The sequence below is a fragment of the Pseudophryne corroboree genome, chromosome 1, assembly GCF_028390025.1.
Source record: "Pseudophryne corroboree isolate aPseCor3 chromosome 1, aPseCor3.hap2, whole genome shotgun sequence".
In the NCBI taxonomy this organism is placed as follows: Eukaryota; Metazoa; Chordata; class Amphibia; order Anura; family Myobatrachidae; genus Pseudophryne; species Pseudophryne corroboree.
The window spans coordinates 160,366,953-160,389,068 of NC_086444.1; the positions used below are offsets into that span (position 1 = coordinate 160,366,953).

Here is a 22,116-nt window from a genome sequence, read left to right on the forward strand (position 1 = left end):
TGCTGCACCCAGGATCCTGTGGCCTGGGCAACAGCACCACTTGTACAACCCTAGTTACAGCCCTGAGTTTTATTGTCAAAAGCACTAGGTGTAATTTATACTGTATCTGAGGAGAGAGAACTTTTTGAGGAGATGAAACCCGGCATGATTGTAGCCAGTTGGAGGATTTGTCCTGGTATGGTTTGAAAGGAACATGTTGTTGGAAGACAGACCGAGGAGAAATCCTCTTTAAGAAAATTGAAAACTGCAGAAGCCTCTGCAGACCAATTATGAGGACAAGCTGCTTTTTCGCTAAGGTACTACAATAGATAAATGCCATTTTAATAAACTGAAGAGAGTAGTTTGCAAATCCCAAGGAGGAGTGTTATGTGGTTTGACAACTTCAGAGCTTTGGAGACTTATTCAAATTCATTTAAATTCCTCCATCAGAATAATATCGTTCAAAATGACCCATTTCTTGTTAAAAACATGCATTTTTCTTGAACCGAGCATAGGGACCCTTGAGTCATATTTAATGAAGGACAGATTTTACATGAAGGTGATGAAAAGAAAGGTCTGATGAATTAATCTATTTGATCAGATTTAATAACATCCTTTTGTAAAATATTCTCTAAAAACTATAACAAATTTAAATTGTGTTTGAGGCTATGAGTCATCACTTGTATAGATATTTATAGTGTCATCCCTGGTACCTAACCTTTTTCTACTTGTCTCCTCCATGTATATGAATGAAATTGTGTGCTAATTAAATGTTTGTGCAGAGTTGGGTACAAAATCTCGACAGTCAGGAATTATTTTAACCCTATGCCTAACCCTAACCATCCCCTCCCTATGCCTAATCCTAATCACCCTCCCCCCACCCCTGCAGCCTAACCCTAACCTCCAGTACTTATCCTGACCGCATCTCATCTATACTATATAAGATAATACCGCCACATAATGAAAATTTGGTGCTATGTAGAGTAGGGTATGGTATAGTGAGGGCAGAATAGGGTGGACATTCAGTGGAGTAATACAGGTAGAGTTGGGTGCACGGTAAGTGGTATAATATAGGCAGAGTAATGTGGAGGGTGAAAGATATGTTACAGTATGAGAGGTGTAGTAAAAGTGGAGAAGCGTGCAAGGTGTGTGTAAGTAATATCACAAGGAGTCTCTCATAGTTTTGATTGTACAATTTATTTATTTTTTAATCCTATCAAGGGCATCTGTGGATTCGTTTAGACAAGGAATATTAAGAGACAAAATAGCTAAACTGGCGACCAGACAGAAAGTATTGCTGAGAGTAGTTGGTAATCAGAAAGAAGTGGCTCTGAGAATAATGGCATACCAACAAGCCAAGAGGTCAGATGCTGATAATGGAGAGAAGAGCTCGTCACTACGTGATTGGGATACAGCTCCTAGAAGGAATCCGATAGCTGCTTTATGTGCAGCTAATGAAAGGCTCAATGCCAACATTGCTAATGGAAGCACCATGGTAACAAACATGCCAGCAGTGTGTAGAGTGGCACACAGTGAAAGTAACCAATCCCACAGATCACTTATGAGAGACATTTCAAGCTCTGTTTCTAGTGATGCCATGGTATCTGAAAGGACAGTGCAGCAGAGCTCCATTATGTCATCAAATCAGGTGCCAGTGAGTACAGAAAGCGGCTTATTTTCCTCCATCTCCCCCAGAAAATCTCATGAGGAAGCAAATGATCATTTAGAATGTACAGCACCAGGAAGTAATTCCCCTAATCCCATTTCTATAAATGACACATTAAATATTACAGACAAGATCAACATTAATGTCAAAACGATTAAGCACCAGATAAGAGCTGAAATGCATCAGACTGCTCTTGCAGGACAGCATCTGCAAAGACCTAACTGTGAAGAAGCCACTTTCCAGGCAGTTATGTCTGGTTCTAGCATGTTGGGTGGTGTATCAGGCAATGGAAAGCCTCAAAACCCAGTCACACGGCACAGAAGAACCAGCTGGGAGCAATGCATCAACCCCTACGCTGAGGGCAAGCGGTCACCTAAAAGACAACAGAGATATGTAGCAGCGGAGAGAAAGATAAGAAAAGTTCCAATGAAAACACTTATAAAAACGGGAAAGCTGAAGCCAGGGGATGATGTCCTGTGCTTCCAGTTACAGGTATTTATGCTATAATCTAGCTGGCCTTTTTGATCACGTTTCACTAGCACTAAACAAAGTGTCTTACAGTACATAAGCAATAGTCAAGTCACAGGTGACATGATTAATGCAATTTGTGTCAACCTCCTGTTTACATAACCTATAACATGACTTATCAAATAAACAGCTATAAGATCACTCATTCAATTAAACACATGTAATATCACTCATTCAAATAAAAGCAAAGCCCGTCATGTGCCATTGGAACAGCATGGAAGCAGTGGTAATAGTGGCACAATCCAGGCACTTCTAGGCGTGCGCAGTGACAGTAGCGATTATGATGTGCACAGCTGCTACATGATAATTAAATTGCCCCTATAAAATTATTATTAGCATCTTCCATTTCATACAGAATGATTATACATTCTGATGCACAATTCACAGATATAATATAATTGTGCTGTTTAGGGGGGAATTCAATTGCTAATTAATCCCACCAGGGCTAGCAAATTGGGCCCAAAGACAGCCCGATACTGGCACTGCTGAGGTCCCCCAAAAAAATTTCCGATATGTGTCTTGCTTTCGTGATCGCAGCAGGGAAAACTTATCACAGATCCTATGTGTTTTTGTCTGAAAACCGGTAATTTTTCAGGTGGTAAAAACGTGCTCTAATTGTACTGCCCATAAAATATAAATTGCGGTAAAGTTACGTGGTATGCCATCTGAGCAGAGTGCTGGTTGGTGGAGCTGCTAGGCATTCTGATGGCTGGTCCAGCTCATCAGTGCCAGGTGGCCAGTCCAGCAGTGTGTAATGCAGTAATTCTGGGTAATGAAAACATAATACCATGATTTTGAATTTCATTAGTCCAAAGTCATAGAAGATTGGAATCCTATAATGATGAAATACAAATTATTATACAGTAAACGAGCTAATAGAGAAACAACTGTAAATGCACATACACACAAACACCATATACTATTATCCTCTTATAAAAAAATAAATAAATATATATATATATATATATATATATATTGTAGGAACTATTGATATCACTGCAGTGTCTATACAGGAAAAGCACATTCTAATGAATAATTTCTGCAGCAGGTTACATTGGTTTCCACAGGGAAAACATTGGGGCGTAGAGTAGATTTTTATCCAGAGGCACCAACAGGAAAAGCTTTAGCTGAAGCTTGGAATAAGTTAATCACCAGTGAGATTGTTTGGATTACAATTCTTTGTTAGTAAAAAAAATACAGGTTGAGTATCCCATATCCAAATATTCGGAAGTACGGAATATTCCAAAATATGAAATTTTTTGAGTGAGACTGAGATAGTGAAACCTTTGTTTTCTGATGGCTCAATGTACACAAACTTTGTTTAATACAAAAAATTATTAAAAATATTGTATTAAATTACCTTCAGGCTTTGAGTATAAGGTGTATATGACATAAATGAATTTCGTGTATGTACACAAACTTTGTTTAATGCACAAAGTTATTAAAACTTTTGCTTGAATTACCTTCAGGCTGTGTGTATAAGGTGTATATGAAACATAAATGCATTCTGTGCTTAGACTTGGGTCCCGTCGCCATGATATCTCATTATGGTATGCAATTATTCCAAAATATGGAAAAATCCGATATCCAAAATACTTCTGGTCCCAAGCATTTTGGATAAGGGATACTCAACCTGTATTTGTTTTAAGGTCTCACAGCTATGGGCCTAAGATCACCCAGTTGCAGAAGAGGAAAGCTGTTCATTTTCCATGTCATTGCCAAGGGAAGCATAACATGTGAATCCAGGGCTGGTTACGAATGGCATCTAGACTTTAAGTTATTAATGTTTTTAGTGACTTTATTTTGGGACACACAGGTCCTTGCTCCACTAAATATGCAAATCTAGCAGTCATACACTTCAATAATATCCTGTAAACAAACTATACCAGCTTTGTATATAAGTGCAACAGTATCTAACATTGGTCACTAAGTGAATCAGGAATGTACATCATTGTTCCCGTGATTGTGTACTGTAGATATGTTCAGAACAATTACTAACAAGCTGCTATCTATATATTGATAAAAGGAGAGTTATGGTAGACTTACCATTGTTAACTCTCTTTCTGCGAGGTACATTGGGTTCCACAGGGAAAACATCGGGGTATAGAGTGGATAGGGCATCGGAGAACAGGTCAGGTGTATTAACACCAGTTTGGTATGGTAAGGCTCCACGGTACCTGGGGTGGAAGACCAGCATAGGAGAGTCGGCACTTGACCTGCAGCCCCTCCCCCGGCCCAGGGAGTCATCTCCTTGCAGATTTCCCGCCCTGGAGCTGCCTCACTCTCCCTCACGCCCTCACAGAGACTCTGGGCGCCATCTTACAAGCATAGCAGCAGCAGGTCTCCAGGATTGCATGGCAAGGTCTCCCATCTTTCATATTTGCATGTGAATTTCGAGTGAATATCGTTAAGAAGATAGGTGGAAATTGCTGTTTCAACACGCCTCCAAACGGATATATTTGCTCCCTTGGGCTTATATTGGCTATCACTAATCTGACTGAAATATATACGGGTACAAGTTTCACATGAAAGTTATTCAATTGCGAAGAATTGTGACAATATTACACTATTGTATGTTTATTTAATTTTATTTTAGGTCCCAAGGAACACTGAAAAGTGAAAAGTGTGTAGAAACCTCAAGAGTGATTCCGGCCATTTATTCAGTATAAGTATAATTTGTGTGCGCTACTAGTGTGGTGGTTCTTTTCTTTCTTCACATGTTTCCAGAGTGTTGGTGACACTCCATCCACTCACTAATAGTAGCAGCCTTTTGTGCGCACTTGTGACAGTTAATTCTTCTTTTTTTAACAAATAGGAGACTCCGCCGCCAGTGCATTCTCATGTCACCCGCCAAGTGGTGTCATCCACTCTGCCTGTCACCACTGTTGAGGATGCCTGAAATTTATATACATGTTCATAGACCCACTATAGATGCCTCTTGGGCTGCAAAAGGTATTGAGACGTGGGTTCAGGCTTACCTGTCTCATATTACCACCGCTTCCTATTACATTCAAGAAGCGTCCTCTGGGGTGGGTGCGTTGGCAGCAAAGGCGTCGGCTACGTCTGTCATGACACGCCGCATACTGTGGTTGAGGTCGTGGAAAGTGGACTTGGACACAAAGTAAACTTTGGAAGTCCGCCCCTTCATTGGGGACACTTTGTTTGGGGAAGACCTTAATAAAATTGGTCTGAACTGGCAGCTGCTAAGGCAGCTTTTCTTCCCACTGCTAATCCTTCTCAGAAGGCAAAAAGTGCAATTTTTTGCTCCTTTCGGCCTCAAGGGATAGTAAAAGGTCAGACATACCCTAGACAATCTCACGTTTCAACAACCTCCAAAGCGAAGCAGTCTTGGACAGCCTGTCAGTCTGCTGCAAAACATAACAAGCCTGCTGCATGATGGGGTGGGCCTCTCCCTGGAAGACCCCAGGGTGGGTGGCCAACTTCTACAGTTCACCCAGGTCTGGCTCACGACCACTTCAGACGTTTGAGTACTAGAAGTTATCTCTCATGGGTACGCTGTCTCATTCAAGAGACGTCCACCTCACCAGTTCTGCACAATGGCTCTCCCGTCAGACCCGTTAAAAACGCAGGCTCTACAAATGGTTGTAAGTTTCGTTCTGAGTACTGGAGTGGTTGTGCCGGTTCCTCAGCCCCAGAGGGGCAGAGGTTATTACTCGACCCTGTTTCTGATCCCGAAACACAATGGGTTCTATTGACCTATACTCAACCTCAAATCTTTGAACAAGTTTGTGAGTGTGTCCAAGTTATGTATGGAAACGCAGCGCTCTGTAGTGCTGGCTATAGAACATGGAGACTATATGGTATACCTGGATATACAGGATGCATATCTGCATATTCCTATTGCCATTTTGCATCAGCAGTTCCTGCGGTTTGCTATTGGCGAACTTCACTACCAATTCCAGTCTCTACCATTTGGACTGGCTACGGCTCCTCGGCTCTTCACCAAGATCACGGTCGTTATGCCGGCCCACCTCCATCACCAGGAAATCAGAATCATTCCGTACTTAGACGACCTACTGATTCTGGCAGGTTCACACGAAGTCCTCCTTAGTCATCTACAACTGACAGTGACTTTCCTGCAAGCGCACAGGTGGCTAATAAATTGTAAAAAGTCCTCGCTGGTCCCAGCTCAGAGCATGGTGCACCTAGGGGCACTCTTGGACACACACAGTCAGAGATTGTTCCTGTCTCCAGACAAGGTCCTGAATCTGCAGCCCTCTACAACGATTGATCCTTTCTAAGTGGGACAGCCTACCTCATCAGATCAGAACTCAAATGATCTGGTTAACTCAGAGGTTCTTCTGTCGCTGACCTGGTGGCTCCAGGACCAGCAATTGAGCAGGGGCCATCCCTTCTGGATCCCTGACTGGGTCCTTCTGAGGACGGATGCCAGTCTTTGGGGCTGGGGAGCAGTGTTGGAGCAACACTCGTTTCAGGGTCGTTGGACCAGGGAAGAATCTCTTCTCCCGATCAATATTCTGGAGCTGAGAGCAGTGTTTAAAGCACTGTCTCTTGCCCTGCCTCTGGTATGGGTGTTTATTTACTAATATTCGTGTTTTGGCCATTTTGAAGGGTGTTTGAACTCGAATGGCATCGGGTGCATTTTACTGCAACTTTTTGAATCCTGATATGATCATTCACTAAGCTGCCGAGTTTTGCACAATCGTTTTTTCCGATGTCGATGTGATTCGTAATATCAGGCAGTGTTTTACGGGAGTGATGAGTAAAACACTGCCTGAAAAAACACAAGGAATCCCGGCCGGATCTGTGAGATCCGTGCAGGGCTTCATTGTGTACCTTAAAAAGTTGATTAAAGTCTTAAAAAATCTGGAAAAAATTGCGTGGGGTCCCCCCTCCTAAGCACAACCAGCCTCGGGCTCTTTGAGCCGGTCCTGGTTGAAAAAATATGGAGAAAAAAATGACAGGAGTTCCCCCATATTTAATCAACCAGCACCGGGCTCTGCGCCTGGTCCTGGTTCCAAAAATATGGGGGACAAAAAGCGTAGGGGTCCCCCGTATTTTTAAAACCAGCACCGGGCTCCACTAGCCAGGTACATAATGCCACAGCCGGGGGACACTTTTATACTGGTCCCTGCGGCCCTGGCATTACATACCCAACTAGTCACCCCTAGCCGGGGTACCCTGGAGGAGTGGGGACCCCTTCAATCAAGGGGTCCCCCCCTCCAGCCACCCAAGGGCCAGGGGTGAAGCCCGAGGCTGTCCCCCCCATCCAAGGGCGGCGGATGGGGGGCTGATAGCCTTGTGAAAAATTGTGAATATTGTTTTTAGTAGCAGTACTACAAGTCCCAGCAAGCCTCCCCCGCAAGCTGGTACTTGGAGAACCACAAGTACCAGCATGCGGTTGAAAACCGGGCCCGCTGGTACCTGTAGTACTACTACTAAAAAAATACCCCAATAAAATAAGAATTTACTTACCGATAATTCTATTTCTCATAGTCCGTAGTGGATGCTGGGGACTCCGAAAGGACCATGGGGAATAGCGGCTCCGCAGGAGACTGGGCACAAAAGTAAAAAGCTTTAGGACTACCTGGTGTGCACTGGCTCCTCCCCCTATGACCCTCCTCCAAGCCTCAGTTAAGATACTGTGCCCGGACGAGCGTACACAATAAGGAAGGATCTTGAATCCCGGGTAAGACTCATACCAGCCACACCAATCACACCGTACAACTTGTGATCTGAACCCAGTTAACAGTATGATAACAGAAGGAGCCTCTGAAAAGATGGCTCACAACAACAAAAACCCGATTTTTGTAACAATAACTATGTACAAGTAATGCAGACAATCCGCACTTGGGATGGGCGCCCAGCATCCACTACGGACTATGAGAAATAGAATTATCGGTAAGTAAATTCTTATTTTCTCTAACGTCCTAGTGGATGCTGGGGACTCCGAATGGACCATGGGGATTATACCAAAGCTCCCAAACGGGCGGGAGAGTGTGGATGACTCTGCAGCACCGAATGAGAGAACTCCAGGTCCTCCTCAGCCAGGGTATCAAATTTGTAGAATTTAGCAAACGTGTTTGCCCCTGACCAAGTAGCTGCTCGGCAAAGTTGTAACGCCGAGACCCCTCGGGCAGCCGCCCAAGATGAGCCCACTTTCCGTGTGGAATGGGCTTTTACAGATTTTGGCTGTGGCAGGCCTGCCACAGAATGTGCAAGCTGAATTGTACTACAAATCCAACGAGCAATCGTCTGCTTAGAAGCAGGAGCACCCAGCTTGTTGGGTGCATACAGGATAAACAGCGAGTCAGATTTTCTGACTCCAGCCGTCCTGGAAACATATTTCTCTGACGTCCTAGTGGATGCTGTGGACTCCGTAAGGACCATGGGGAATAGCGGCTCCACAGGAGACTGGGCACAAAAGTAAAGCTTTAGGACTACCTGGTGTGCACTGGCTCCTCCCCCCATGACCCTCCTCCAAGCCTCAGTTGGATTTTTGTGCCCGGCCGAGAAGGGTGCACACTAGGGGCTCTCCTGAGCTTCTTAGTGAAAGTTTAGTTTTAGGTTTTTTATTTTCAGTGAGACCTGCTGGCAACAGACTCACTGCATCGAGGGACTAAGGGGAGAAGAAGCGAACCTGCCTGCTTGCAGCCAGCTTGGGCTTCTTGGCTACTGGACACCATTAGCTCCAGAGGGACCGAACACAGGCCCAGCCTCGGAGTCCGGTCCCAGAGCCGCGCCGCCGGCCCCCTTACAGAGCCAGAAGCAAGAAGAGGTCCGGAAAATCGGCGGCAGAAGACATCAGTCTTCACCAAGGTAGCGCACAGCACTGCAGCTGTGCGCCATTGCTCCTCATACACACCTCACACTGCGGTCACTGAGGGTGCAGGGCGCTGGGGGGGGGGGCGCCCTGAGCAGCAATAAAAACACCTTGGCTGGCAAACATACATCACATATAACCCCCAGGGCTATATGGATGTATTTTAACCCCTGCCAGAATCCATAAAAATGCGGGAGAAAAGTCTGCGAAAAGGGGGCGGAGCCTATCTCCTCAGCACACTGGCGCCATTTTCTCTCACAGCTCCGTTGGAGGGAAGCTCCCTGGCTCTCCCCTGCAGTTACTACACTACAGAAAGGGGTTAAAAAAGAGAGGGGGGCACTAATTAGGCGCAGTATTAATAAAACAGCAGCTATAAGGGGAAAAACACTTCTATAAGGTTATCCCTGTATATATATATATATAGCGCTCTGGTGTGTGCTGGCATACTCTCCCTCTGTCTCCCCAAAGGGCTAGTGGGGTCCTGTCCTCTATCAGAGCATTCCCTGTGTGTGTGCTGTGTGTCGGTACGATTGTGTCGACATGTATGAGGAGGAAAATGGTGTGGAGGCGGAGCAATTGCCTGTAATGGAGATGTCACCCCCTAGGGAGTCGACACCTGAGTGGCTGAGCTTATGGAAGGAATTACGTGACAGTGTCAGCTCTTTACAAAAGATTGATGACATGAGACAGCCGGCTACTCAGCCTGTGCCTGTCCAGGTGTCTCAAAAGCCATCAGGGGCTCTAAAACGCCCGTTACCTCAGATGGCAGATACAGACGCCGACACGGATACTGACTCCAGTGTCGACGATTAAGAGACGAATGTGACTTCCAGTAGGGCCACACGTTACATGATTGAGGCTATGGAAAATGTTTTACATATTTCTGATAATACCAGTACCACTAAAAAGGGTATTATGTTGGGTGAGAAAAAACTGCCTGTAGTTTTTCCTGCATCTGAGGAATTAAATGAAGTGTGTGATGATGCGTGGGTTTCCCCCGATAAAAACTGTTAATTCCTAAAAAGTTATTAGCATCATACCCCTTCCCGCCAGAGGATAGGGCACGTTGGGAAACACCCCCTAGGGTGGATAAAGCGCTCACACGCTTGTCTAAACAGGTGGCACTACCGTCCCCGGATACGGCCGCCCTTAAGGAACCTGCTGACAGAAAGCAGGAAAATATCCTAAAATGTATATACACTCACACGGGTGTGATACTGCGACCAGCAATCGCCTTAGCCTGGATGTGCAGTGCTGGGGTGGCTTGGTCGGATTCCCTGACTGACAATATTGAGACCCTAGATAGGGACAGTATATTACTGACTATAGAGCATTTAAAAGATGCATTTCTATATATGCGTGATGCACAGAGGGATATTTGCCAACTGGCATCAAGAGTAAGTGCGCTGTCCATTTCTGCCAGAAGAGGGTTATGGACAAGACAGTGGTCAGGTGATGCTGATTCCAAAAGGCATATGGAAGTATCGCCTTATAAAAGGGAGGAATTATTTGGGGTAGGTCTAACAGACCTGGTGGCCACGGCAACGGCTGGGAAATCCACATTTTTACCCCAGGTACCCTCTCAACATAAGAAGATTATCAGGCGCAGTCCTTTCGGCCCCATAAGGGCAAGCGGGCAAAAGGCGCCTCATTTCTGCCCCGTGGCAGAGGGAGAGGAAAAAGGCTGCAGCAAACAGCCAGTTCCCAGGAACAGAAGCCCTCTCCCGTTTCTGCCAAGTCCTCAGCATGACGCTGGGGCTTTACAAGCGGACTCAGGCACGGTGGGGGCCCGTCTCAAAAATTTCAGCGTGCAGTGGGCTCACTCACAGGTGGACCCCTGGATCCTTCAGGTGGTATCTCAGGGGTACAAATTGGAATTCGAGACGTCTCCCCTTCGCCGTTTCCTAGAGTCTGCTTTACCGACGTCTCCCTCCGACAGGGAGGCGGTATTGGAAGCCATTCACAAGCTGTATTCCCAGCAGGTGATAATCAAGGTACCCCTCCTACAACAGGGAAAGGGGTATTATTCCACGCTGTTTGTGGTACCGAAGCCGGACGGCTCGGTGAGACCTATTTTAAATCTGAAATCCTTGAACACTTACATACAAAGGTTCAAATTCAAGATGGAGTCACTCAGAGCGGTGATTGCGAACCTGGAAGAAGGGGATTATATGGTGTCTCTGGACATCAAGGATGCTTATCTCCATGTCCCAATTTACCCTTCTCACCAAGGGTACCTCAGGTTTGTGGTACAGTACTGTCACTATCAGTTTCAGACGCTGCCGTTTGGTTTGTCCACGGCACCCCGGGTCTTTACCAAAGTAATGGCCGAAATGATGATACTCCTTCGAAGGAAGGGAGTTTTAGTTATCCCTTACTTGGACGATCTCCTGATAAGGGCAAGATCCAGGGAACAGTTGGTAGTCGGGGTAGCACTATCTCAAGTAGTGTTGCGGCAGCACAGTTGGATTCTCAATATTCCAAAATCGCAGCTGATCCCGACGACACGTCTTCTATTCCTAGGGATGATCCTGGACACAGTCCAGAAAAAGGTGTTTCTCCCGGAGGAGAAAGCCAGGGAGTTATCCGAACTAGTCAGAAACCTCCTAAAACCAGGCCAAGTGTCAGTGCATCAGTGCACAAGGGTCCTGGGAAAAATGGTGGCTTCCTACGAAGCAATTCCATTCGGCAGATTCCACGCAAGAACTTTCCAGTGGGACCTGCTGGACAAATGGTCCGGATCGCATCTTCAGATGCATCAGCGGATAACCCTGTCACCAAAGACAAGGGTGTCTCTCCTGTGGTGGTTGCAGAGTGCTCATCTTCTAGAGGGCCGCAGATTCGGCATTCAGGACTGGGTCCTGGTGACCACGGATGCCAGCCTGCGAGGCTGGGGAGCAGTCACACAGGGAAGAAATTTCCAGGGCATGTGGTCAAGCCTGGAGACATCACTTCACATAAATATCTTGGAGCTAAGGGCCATTTACAATGCCCTAAGCCAAGCAAGACCTCTGCTTCAAGGTCAGCCGGTGCTGATCCAGTCGGACAACATCACGACAGTCGCCCACATAAACAGACAGGGCGGCACAAGAAGCAGGAGGGCAATGGCAGAAGCTGCAAGGATTTTTCGCTGGGCACTGTCAGCAGTGTTCATTCCGGGAGTGGACAACTGGGAAGCAGACTTCCTCAGCAGGCACGACCTCCACCCGGGAGAGTGGGGACTTCACCCAGAAGTCTTCCACATGATTGTAAACTGTTGGGAAAAACCAAAGGTGGACATGATGGCGTCCCGCCTAAACAAAAAATTGGACAGGTATTGCGCCAGGTCAAGGGACCCTCAGGCAATAGCTGTGGACGCTCTGGTAACACCGTGGGTGTACCAGTCAGTGTATGTGTTCCCTCCTCTTCCTCTCATACCAAAAGTACTGAGAATTATAAGACGGAGGGGAGTAAGAACTATACTCGTGGCTCCGGATTGGCCAAGAAGGACTTGGTACCCGGAACTTCAAGAGATGCTCACGGAGGACCCGTGGCCTCTACCTCTAAGAAGGGACCTGCTCCAGCAAGGACCCTGTCTATTCCAAGACTTACCGCGGCTGCGTTTGACGGCAGGGCGGTTGAACGCCGGATCCTGAAGGAAAAAGGCATTCCGGATGAAGTCATCCCTACCCTGATCAAAGCCAGGAAGGATGTAACCGCAAAGCATTATCACCGCATTTGGCGAAAATATGTTGCGTGGTGCGAGGCCAGTAAGGCCCCGATGGAGGAATTTCAACTAGGTCGATTCCTGCATTTCCTGCAAACAGGAGTGTCTATGGGCCTAAAAATTGGGGTCCATTAAGGTTCAAATTTCGGCCCTGTCAATTTTCTTCCAGAAAGAACTAGCTTCAGTTCCTGAAGTTCAGACGTTTGTAAAAGGGGTACGGCATATACAGCCTCCTTTTGTGCCTCCAGTGGCACCTTGGGATCTCAATGTAGTTTTGGGGTTCCTAAAGTCACATTGGTTTGAACCACTTGAATCTGTGGAGTTAAAATATCTCACATGGAAAGTGGTCATGCTGTTGGCCCTGGTCTCGGCCAGGCGCGTGTCAGAATTGGCGGCTTTATCCTGTGAAAGCCCTTATCTGATCTTCCATTCAGACAGGGCGGAATTGAGGACTCGTCCTCATTTTCTCCCTAAGGTGGTTTCAGCGTTTCATCTGAACCAACCTATTGTGGTACCTGCGGCTACTAGTGACTTGGAGGACTCCAAGTTGTTTGACGTAGTCAGGGCCCTGAAAATATATGTTTCCAGGACGGCTGGAGTCAGAAAATCTGACTCGCTGTTTATCCTGTATGCACCCAACAAGCTGGGTGCTCCTGCTTCTAAGCAGACTATTGCTCGTTGGATTTGTAATACAATTCAGCTTGCACATTCTGTGGCAGGCCTGCCACAGCCAAAATCTGTAAAAGCCCATTCCACAAGGAAGGTGGGCTCATCTTGGGCGGCTGCCCGAGGGGTCTCGGCTTTACAACTTTGCCGAGCAGCTACTTGGTCAGGGGCAAACACGTTTGCTAAATTCTACAAATTTGATACCCTGGCTGAGGAGGACCTGGAGTTCTCTCATTCGGTGCTGCAGAGTCATCCGCACTCTCCCGCCCGTTTGGGAGCTTTGGTATAATCCCCATGGTCCTTACGGAGTTCCCAGCATCCACTAGGACGTCAGAGAAAATAAGAATTTACTTACCGATAATTCTATTTCTCGTAGTCCGTAGTGGATGCTGGGCGCCCATCCCAAGTGCGGATTGTCTGCAATACTTGTACATAGTTATTGTTAACTAAACGGGTTATTGTTGTAGTGAGCCATCTTTTCTAGAGGCTCCTCTGTTATCATGCTGTTAACTGGGTTCAGATCACAAGTTGTACGGTGTGATTGGTGTGGCTGGTATGAGTCTTACCCGGGATTCAAAATCCTTCCTTATTGTGTACGCTCGTCCGGGCACAGTATCCTAACTGAGGCTTGGAGGAGGGTCATGGGGGGAGGAGCCAGTGCACACCAGGTAGTCCTAAAGCTTTACTTTTGTGCCCAGTCTCCTGTGGAGCCGCTATTCCCCATGGTCCTTACGGAGTTCCCAGCATCCACTACGGTCTACGAGAAATAGAATTATCGGTAAGTAAATTCTTATTATTTTCAGGGCCCTGACTACGTCCAGCAACTTGGAATCCTCCAAGTCCCTAGTAGCCGCAGGCACCACAATAGGTTGGTTTAAGTGAAATGCTGAAACCACCTTAGGGAGAAATTGAGGACGAGTCCTCATTTCTGCCCTGTCCGTATGAAAAATTAGGTACGGGCTTTTATAGGATAAAGCCGCCAATTCTGATACACGCCTGGCTGAAGCCAGGGCTAACAGCATCACCACTTTCCATGTGAGATATTTCAAGTCCACAGTGGTGAGTGGTTCAAACCAATGTGATTTTAGGAATCCCAAAACTACATTGAGATCCCAAGGTGCCACTGGAGGCACAAAAGGAGGCTGTATATGCAGTACTCCTTTGACAAACGTCTGAACTTCAGGGACAGAAGCTAGTTCTTTTTGGAAGAATATCGACAGGGCCGAAATTTGAACCTTAATGGACCCTAATTTGAGGCCCATAGACAGTCCTGTTTGCAGGAAATGCAGGAATCGACCCAGTTGAAATTCCTCTGTAGGGGCCTTCCTGGCCTCACACCACGCAACATATTTACGCCAAATACGGTGATAATGTTGTACGGTTACATCCTTCCTGGCTTTGATCAGGGTAGGGATGACTTCATCCGGAATGCCTTTTTCCTTCAGGATCCGGCGTTCAACCGCCATGCCGTCAAACGCAGCCGCGGTAAGTCTTGGAACAGACATGGTCCCTGCTGGAGCAGGTCCTGTCTTAGAGGTAGAGGCCACGGTTCTTCCGTGAGCATCTCTTGAATTTCCGGGTACCAAGTCCTTCTTGGCCAATCCGGAGCCACGAGTATAGTCTTTACTCCTCTCCTTCTTATCATTCTCAGTACTTTTGGTATGAGAGGAAGAGGAGGGAACACATACACTGACCGGTACACCCACGGTGTTACCAGAGCGTCCACAGCTATTGCCTGAGGGTCCCTTGACCTGGAGCAATATCTGTCCAGTTTTTTGTTGAGGCGAGACGCCATCATGTCCACCTTTGGTTTTTCCCAACGGTTTACAATCATGTGGAAGACTTCTGGGTGAAGTCCCCACTCCCCCGGGTGGAGATCGTGTCTGCTGAGGAAGTCTGCTTCCCAGTTGTCCACTCCCGGAATGAACACTGCTGACAGTGCTATCACATGATTTTCCGCCCAGCGAAGAATCCTTGCCACTTCTGTCATTGCCCTCCTGCTTCTTGTGCCGCCCTGTCTGTTTACGTGGGTGACTGCCGTGATGTTGTCCGACTGGATCAATACTGGCTGATCCTGAAGCAGAGGCCTTGCCTGACTTAGGGCATTGTAAATGGCCCTTAGTTCCAGGATATTTATGTGAAGTGACGTTTCCATGCTTGACCACAAGCCCTGGAAATTTTTTCCCTGTGTGACTGCTCCCCAGCCTCTCAGGCTGGCATCCGTGGTCACCAGGACCCAATCCTGAATGCCGAATCTGCGGCCCTCTAGGAGATGAGCACTCTGTAACCACCACAGGAGAGACACCCTTGTCCTTGGAGACAGGGTTATCCGCTGATGCATTTGAAGATGCGATCCGGACCATTTGTCCAGCAGATCCAACTGAAAAGTTCTTGCGTGGAATCTGCCGAATGGAATCGCTTCGTAAGAAGCCACCATCTTTCCCAGGACCCTTGTGCACTGATGCACTGACACCTGGCCTGGTCTTAGGAGCTTCCTGACTAGGTCGGATAACTCCCTGGCTTTCTCTTCCGGGAGAAACACCTTTTTCTGTACTGTGTCCAGAATCATCCCTAGGAACAGCAGACGTGTCGTCGGAATCAGCTGGGATTTTGGAATATTTAGAATCCATCCGTGCTGTCGTAGTACTACTTGAGACAGTGCTACTCCGACCTCTAACTGTTCTCTGGACCTTGCCCTTATCAGGAGATCGTCCAAGTAAGGGATAATTAAGACGCCTTTTCTTCGAAGAAGAATCATCATTTCGGCCATTACCTTGGTAAAGACCCGAGGTGCCGTGGACAATCCAAACGGCAGCGTCTGAAACTGATAGTGACAGTTCTGTACCACAAACCTGAGGTACCCTTGGTGAGAAGGGCAAATTGGGACATGGAGGTAAGCATCCTTGATGTCCAGAGACACCATATAGTCCCCTTCTTCCAGGTTCGCTATCACTGCTCTGAGTGACTCCATCTTGAACTTGAACCTTTTTATGTAAGTGTTCAAGGCTTTCAGATTTAAAATGGGTCTCACCGAGCCGTCCGGCTTCGGTACCACAAACAGCGTGGAATAATACCCCTTTCCCTGTTGTAGGAGGGGTACCTTGATTATCACTTGCTGGGAATACAGCTTGTGAATGGCTTCCAATACCGCCTCCCTGTCGGGGGGAGACGTTGGTAAAGCAGACTTCAGGAACCGGCGAGGGGGAGCCGTCTCGAATTCCAATTTGTACCCCTGAGATACTACCAGCAGGATCCAGGGGTCCACTTGCGAGTGAGCCCACTGCGCGCTGAAATTCTTGAGACGAGCCCCCACCGTGCCTGAGTCCGCTTGTAAGGCCCCAGCGTCATGCTGAGGACTTGGCAGAAGCGGGGGAGGGCTTCTGTTCGTGGGAAGAGGCTGTCTGCTGCAGTCTTTTTCCCCTTCCTCTGCCCCGGGGCAGATATGAGTGGCCTTTTGCCCGCTTGCCCTTATGGGAACGAAAGGACTGAGCCTGAAAAGACGGTATCTTTTTCTGCTGTGAGGTGACTTGGGGTAAAAAGGTGGATTTCCCAGCCGTTGCCGTGGCCACCAGGTCCGATAGACCGCCCCCAAATAACTCCTCCCCTTTATACGGCAATACCTCCATATGCCGTTTGGAATCCGCATCCCCTGACCACTGTCGCGTCCATAATCCTCTTCTGGCAGAAATGGACATCGCACTTACTCTTGTTGCCAGAGTGCACATGTCTCTCTGTGCATCTCGCATATATAGGAATGCATCCTTTAAATGCTCTATAGTCAATAATATATTGTCCCTGTCCAGGGTATCAATATTTTCAGTCAGGGAATCCGACCAAGCCACCCCAGCACTGCACATCCAGGCTGAGGCGATTGCTGGTCGCAGTATAATACCAGTATGTGTGTATATACTCTTTAGGATATTTTCCAGCTTTCTATCAGCTGGTTCCTTTAGGGCGGCCGTATCAGGAGACGGTAACGCCACTTGTTTTGATAAGCGTGTGAGCGCCTTATCCACTCTAGGGGGTGTTTCCCAACGCGCCCTAACCTCTGGCGGGAAAGGGTATAATGCCAATAATTTTTTAGAAATTAGCAATTTTTTATCGGGGGGAAACCCACGCTTCATCACACACCTCATTCAATTCATCTGATTCGGGAAAAACTACGGGTAGTTTTTTCACACCCCACATAATACCCTTTTTTGTGGTACTTGTAGTATCAGAAATATTCAAAACCTCCTTCATTGCCGTGATCATGTAACGTGTGGCCCTACTGGAAAATACGTTTGTTTCCTCACCGTCGACACTGGAGTCAGAGTCCGTGTCTGTGTCTGTATCGACCTGAGGTAACGGGCGCTTTATAGCCCCTGACGGTGTTTGAGACGCCTGTACAGGTATTAACTGATTTGCCGGCTGTCTCATGTCGTCAACAGTCTTTTGTAAAGTGCTGACACTATCACGTAAATCTTTCCATAAGACCATCCAGTCAGGTGTCGACTCCCTAGGGGGTGACATCACTAACACAGGCAATTGCTCCTCCTCCACACCATTTTCCTCCTCATACATGTCGACACAACGTACCGACACACAGCACACACACAGGGAATGCTCTGATAGAGGACAGGACCCCACTAGCCCTTTGGGGAGACAGAGGGAGAGTTTGCCAGCACACACCAGAGCGCTATATATATATATAGGGATAACCTTATATAAGTGTTTTTCCCTAATATAGCTGCTGTATATATTTCTATGCCAATTTAGTGCCCCCCTCTCTTTGTTTTACCCTGTTTCTGTAGTGCAGGACTGCAGGGGAGAGTCAGGGAGCCTTCCTCCAACGGAGCTGTGAGGAAAAATGGCGCCAGTGTGCTAAGGAGATAGGCTCCGCCCCCTTTTCGGCGGCCTTTCTCCCGCTTTTTTATGGAAATTTGGCAGGGGTTAAATGCATCCATATAGCCCAGGAGCTATATGTGATGTATTTTTTGCCAACACAAGGTGTTTTATTGCGTCTCAGGGCGCCCCCCCCAGCGCCCTGCACCCTCAGTGACCGGAGTGTGAAGTGTGCATGAGAGCAATGGCGCACAGCTGCGGTGCTGTGCGCTACCTTATTGAAGACAGGACGTCTTCTGCCGCCGATTTTCCAGACCTCTTCAGTCTTCTGGCTCTGTAAGGGGGCCGGCGGCGCGGCTCCGGGACCCATCCATGGCTGGGCCTGTGATCGTCCCTCTGGAGCTAATGTCCAGTAGCCTAAGAAGCCCAATCCACTCTGAACGCAGGTGAGTTCGCTTCTCTCCCCTTAGTCCCTCGATGCAGTGAGCCTGTTGCCAGCAGGTCTCACTGAAAATAAAAAACCTACTTTAAACTTTTCCACTAAGCAGCTCAGGAGAGCCCCTTAGCCTGCACCCGTCTCGTTCGGGCACAAAAATCTAACTGAGGCTTGGAGGAGGGTCATAGGGGGAGGAGCCAGTGCACACCAGGTAGTCCTAAAGCTTTTTACTTTTGTGCCCAGTCTCCTGCGGAGCCGCTATTCCCCATGGTCCTTTCGGAGTCCCCAGCATCCACTAGGACGTTAGAGAAAAACAGGACACACACACCGTGACAGTACAACTTTATTACATACATGCACACCAACATACACACATACTTACCTATGTTCCCACGAGGCTCGGTCCTCTTCTCCATGTAGAATCCTTGGGGTACCTGTGAAAAAAATTATACTCACATAATCCAGTGAAGAATCCGACCTTTGAATAATCCACGTACTTGGCAAAAAAATAAAACGGAAACCTGACCACGCACTGAAAGGGGTCCCATGTTTACACATGGGACCCCTTTCCCCGACTGCCAGGACCCCCCCTGACTCCTGTCAAAGAGGGTCCCTTCAGCCAATCAGGGAGCGCCGTGTCGTGGCACCCTCCTGATTGGCTGTGTGCTCCTGTAGTGTCTGTCAGGCAGCACACGGCAGTGATACAATGTAGCGCCTATGCGCTCCATTGTAGCCAATGGTGGGAACTTTGCGATCAGCGGCTGACCGAAAGTAACCTCACCGCTGACCGCAAAGTTCCCACCATTGGCTACAATGGAGCACATAGGCGCTACATTGTATCACTGCCGTGTGCTGCCTGACAGACACTACAGGAGCACACAGCCAATCAGGAGGGTGCCACGACGTGGCGCTCCCTGATTGGCTGAAGGGACCCTCTTTGACAGGAGTCAGGGGGGGGGGGGTTCCTGGCAGTCGGGGAAAGGGGTCCCATGTGTAAACATGGGACCCCTTTCAGTGCGTGGTCGGGTTTCCGTTTTATTTTTTTGCCAAGTACGTGGATTATTCAAAGGTCGGATTCCTCACTGGATTATGTGAGTATAATTTTTTTCACAGGTACCCCAAGGATTCTACATGGAGAAGAGGACCGAGCCTCGTGGGAACATAGGTAAGTATGTGTGTATGTTGGTGTGCATGTATGTAATAAAGTTGTACTGTCACGGTGTGTGTGTCCTGTTTTTATTGGGGTATTTTTTTAGTAGTAGTACTACAGGTACCAGCGGGCCCGGTTTTCCACTGCATGCTGGTACTTGTGGTTCTCCAAGTACCAGCTTGCGGGGGAGGCTTGCTGGGACTTGTAGTACTGCTACTAAAAACAATATTCACAATTTTTCACAAGGCTATCAGCCCCCCATCCGCCGCCCTTGGACGGGGGGGAAAGCCTCGGGCTTCACCCCTGGCCCTTGGGTGGCTGGAGGGGGGGACCCCTTGATTGAAGGGGTCCCCACTCCTCCAGGGTACCCCGGCCAGGGGTGACTAGTTGGGTATGTAATGCCAGGGCCGCAGGGACCAGTATAAAAGTGTCCCCCGGCTGTGGCATTATGTACCTGGCTAGTGGAGCCCGGTGCTGGTTTTAAAAATACGGGGGACCCCTACGCTTTTTGTCCCCCGTATTTTTGGAACCAGGACCAGGCGCAGAGCCCGGTGCTGGTTGATTAAATATGGGGGAACTCCTGTCATTTTTTTCTCCATATTTTTTCAACCAGGACCGGCTCAAAGAGCCCGAGGCTGGTTGTGCTTAGGAGGGGGGACCCCACGCAATTTTTTCCAGATTTTTTAAGACTTTAATCAACTTTTTAAGGTACACAATGAAGCCCTGCACGGATCTCACAGATCCAGCCGGGATTCCTTGTGTTTTTTCAGGCAGTGTTTTACTCATCACTCCCGTAAAACACTGCCTGATATTACGAATCACATCGACATCGGAAAAAACGATTGTGCAAAACTCGGCAGCTTAGTTAATGATCATATCAGGATTCAAAAAGTTGCAGTAAAATGCACCCGATACCATTCAAGTTCAAGCACCCTTCAAAACGGCCAAAACACGAATATTAGTAAATAAACCTCCAGGTCTATTTTCTTGCTGCTTTTTTTAACGAATCGAAAAAAAACAGACCCGCACCTGAGCACTCAGAAACTAACACCCAAATACGAATGAATAGTGAATGCCCGTATTCTATGAAATAACAGCCGCGTTTGACCGATGGTCTATTCATTCGTATTTCGGAAGGTTGTCATTCAAACCATTACGAATAGACCAGACACTGCCGAGATTGGTGCTTAGTGAATTCCCGGATTGGGACTTAGAAAAAAAAACACAAATCGGCCAAACTCAGATTTTTAGTAAATACTGGCCATGGAACGAGCCTGTTCAGGAACAGTCAGACAATGCCACCACGGTGGCGTACAGTGCATAAACCATCAAGGCGGCACTCAAAGCCGCATGGCAATGTTGGAAGTGTCCAAAATCCAATGTTGGGTGGAACGCCATCTGCCAGCCATATCGGCAGTGTTCAAACCAGGCGCACTAAACTGAAAAGCGGACTTCCTCAGTCGCCAGGACGTTCACTCCGGAGAGTGGGGTCTTCATCCCGAAGTCTTCCAACTCCTAGTGGACAGATGGGGTCTCTCAGACGTAGACCTCATGGCATCTCGACACAATCAGAAGCTTCCAGTCTTCGGATCACAAACCAGGGATCCTCATGCAGCGTTTGTTGATGCATTGGCAGTTCCATGGAGCTTTCAGCTGCCTTACATATTCCCTACAGTGCCGCTCCTGCCCAGGGTACTTTGGAAGTTCAAACAAGAAGGAGGAATGCTGATTCTGATCGTTCCAGCATGGCCCAGATGGCACTGGTTCTCAGATCTACAGGGTCTCTCGTCAGAGAGTCCCTTTCTACTTCTTCAACATCAAGACCTGCTACGGCAGGGCCCTTGCCTCTACCCGGACCTGGCCAGACTGGCTTTGACGGCGTGGGTCTTAAAGCATCACTCCTAAGGTCAAAAGGGTTCTCTGAGGCTGTAATTCAGACTATGCTGAAGGGCCGAAAACCGGCCTCGGGCATTCTTACTTCACCTGGTTTGCTGATAAGAATTATGACTCCCATAGATTCAGAATGTCCTCAAATGGCTCACGGCCAAGGTCGTATTATTGCTAGCTGTTACCTCTGTAAGAAGAGTCTCTGACTTAGGTGCTTTGTCCTGTCATCCACCCTTTCTGATTTTTCACCATGACAGGGCGGTTCTCCGAACTCGACCCGGTTATTTACCTAAGGTGGTGTCATCATTTCACCTTAAATAAGAGATTGTGGTCCCGGCCTTTATCTCTTCAGACTTGTCGGCTTAAGAACGTTCTTTAGACGTGGTTAGGACTTCCGTGTCTATTTTGACCGAAACTGCCTGCATTAGATGGTTGGATGCCCTCTTTGTCCTGTTTGGTTTCCACAAAT

General features: G+C 47.6%; 1 protein-coding gene across 5 annotated transcripts in view; it reads left to right on the top strand.

The window, feature by feature from the left end:
• The window catches only part of ANKRD31 (ankyrin repeat domain 31), a 387,557-nt gene that overhangs the window by 225,852 nt on the left and 139,589 nt on the right, over positions 1 to 22,116 (top strand). For all 5 annotated transcript variants that reach the window (XM_063963834.1, XM_063963836.1, XM_063963837.1 and 2 more), the window contains exon 8: positions 1,201 to 2,137. In XM_063963834.1, coding sequence (XP_063819904.1) covers positions 1,201 to 2,137 — 937 coding nt within the window. The remainder of the gene's footprint in view (positions 1 to 1,200; positions 2,138 to 22,116) is intronic.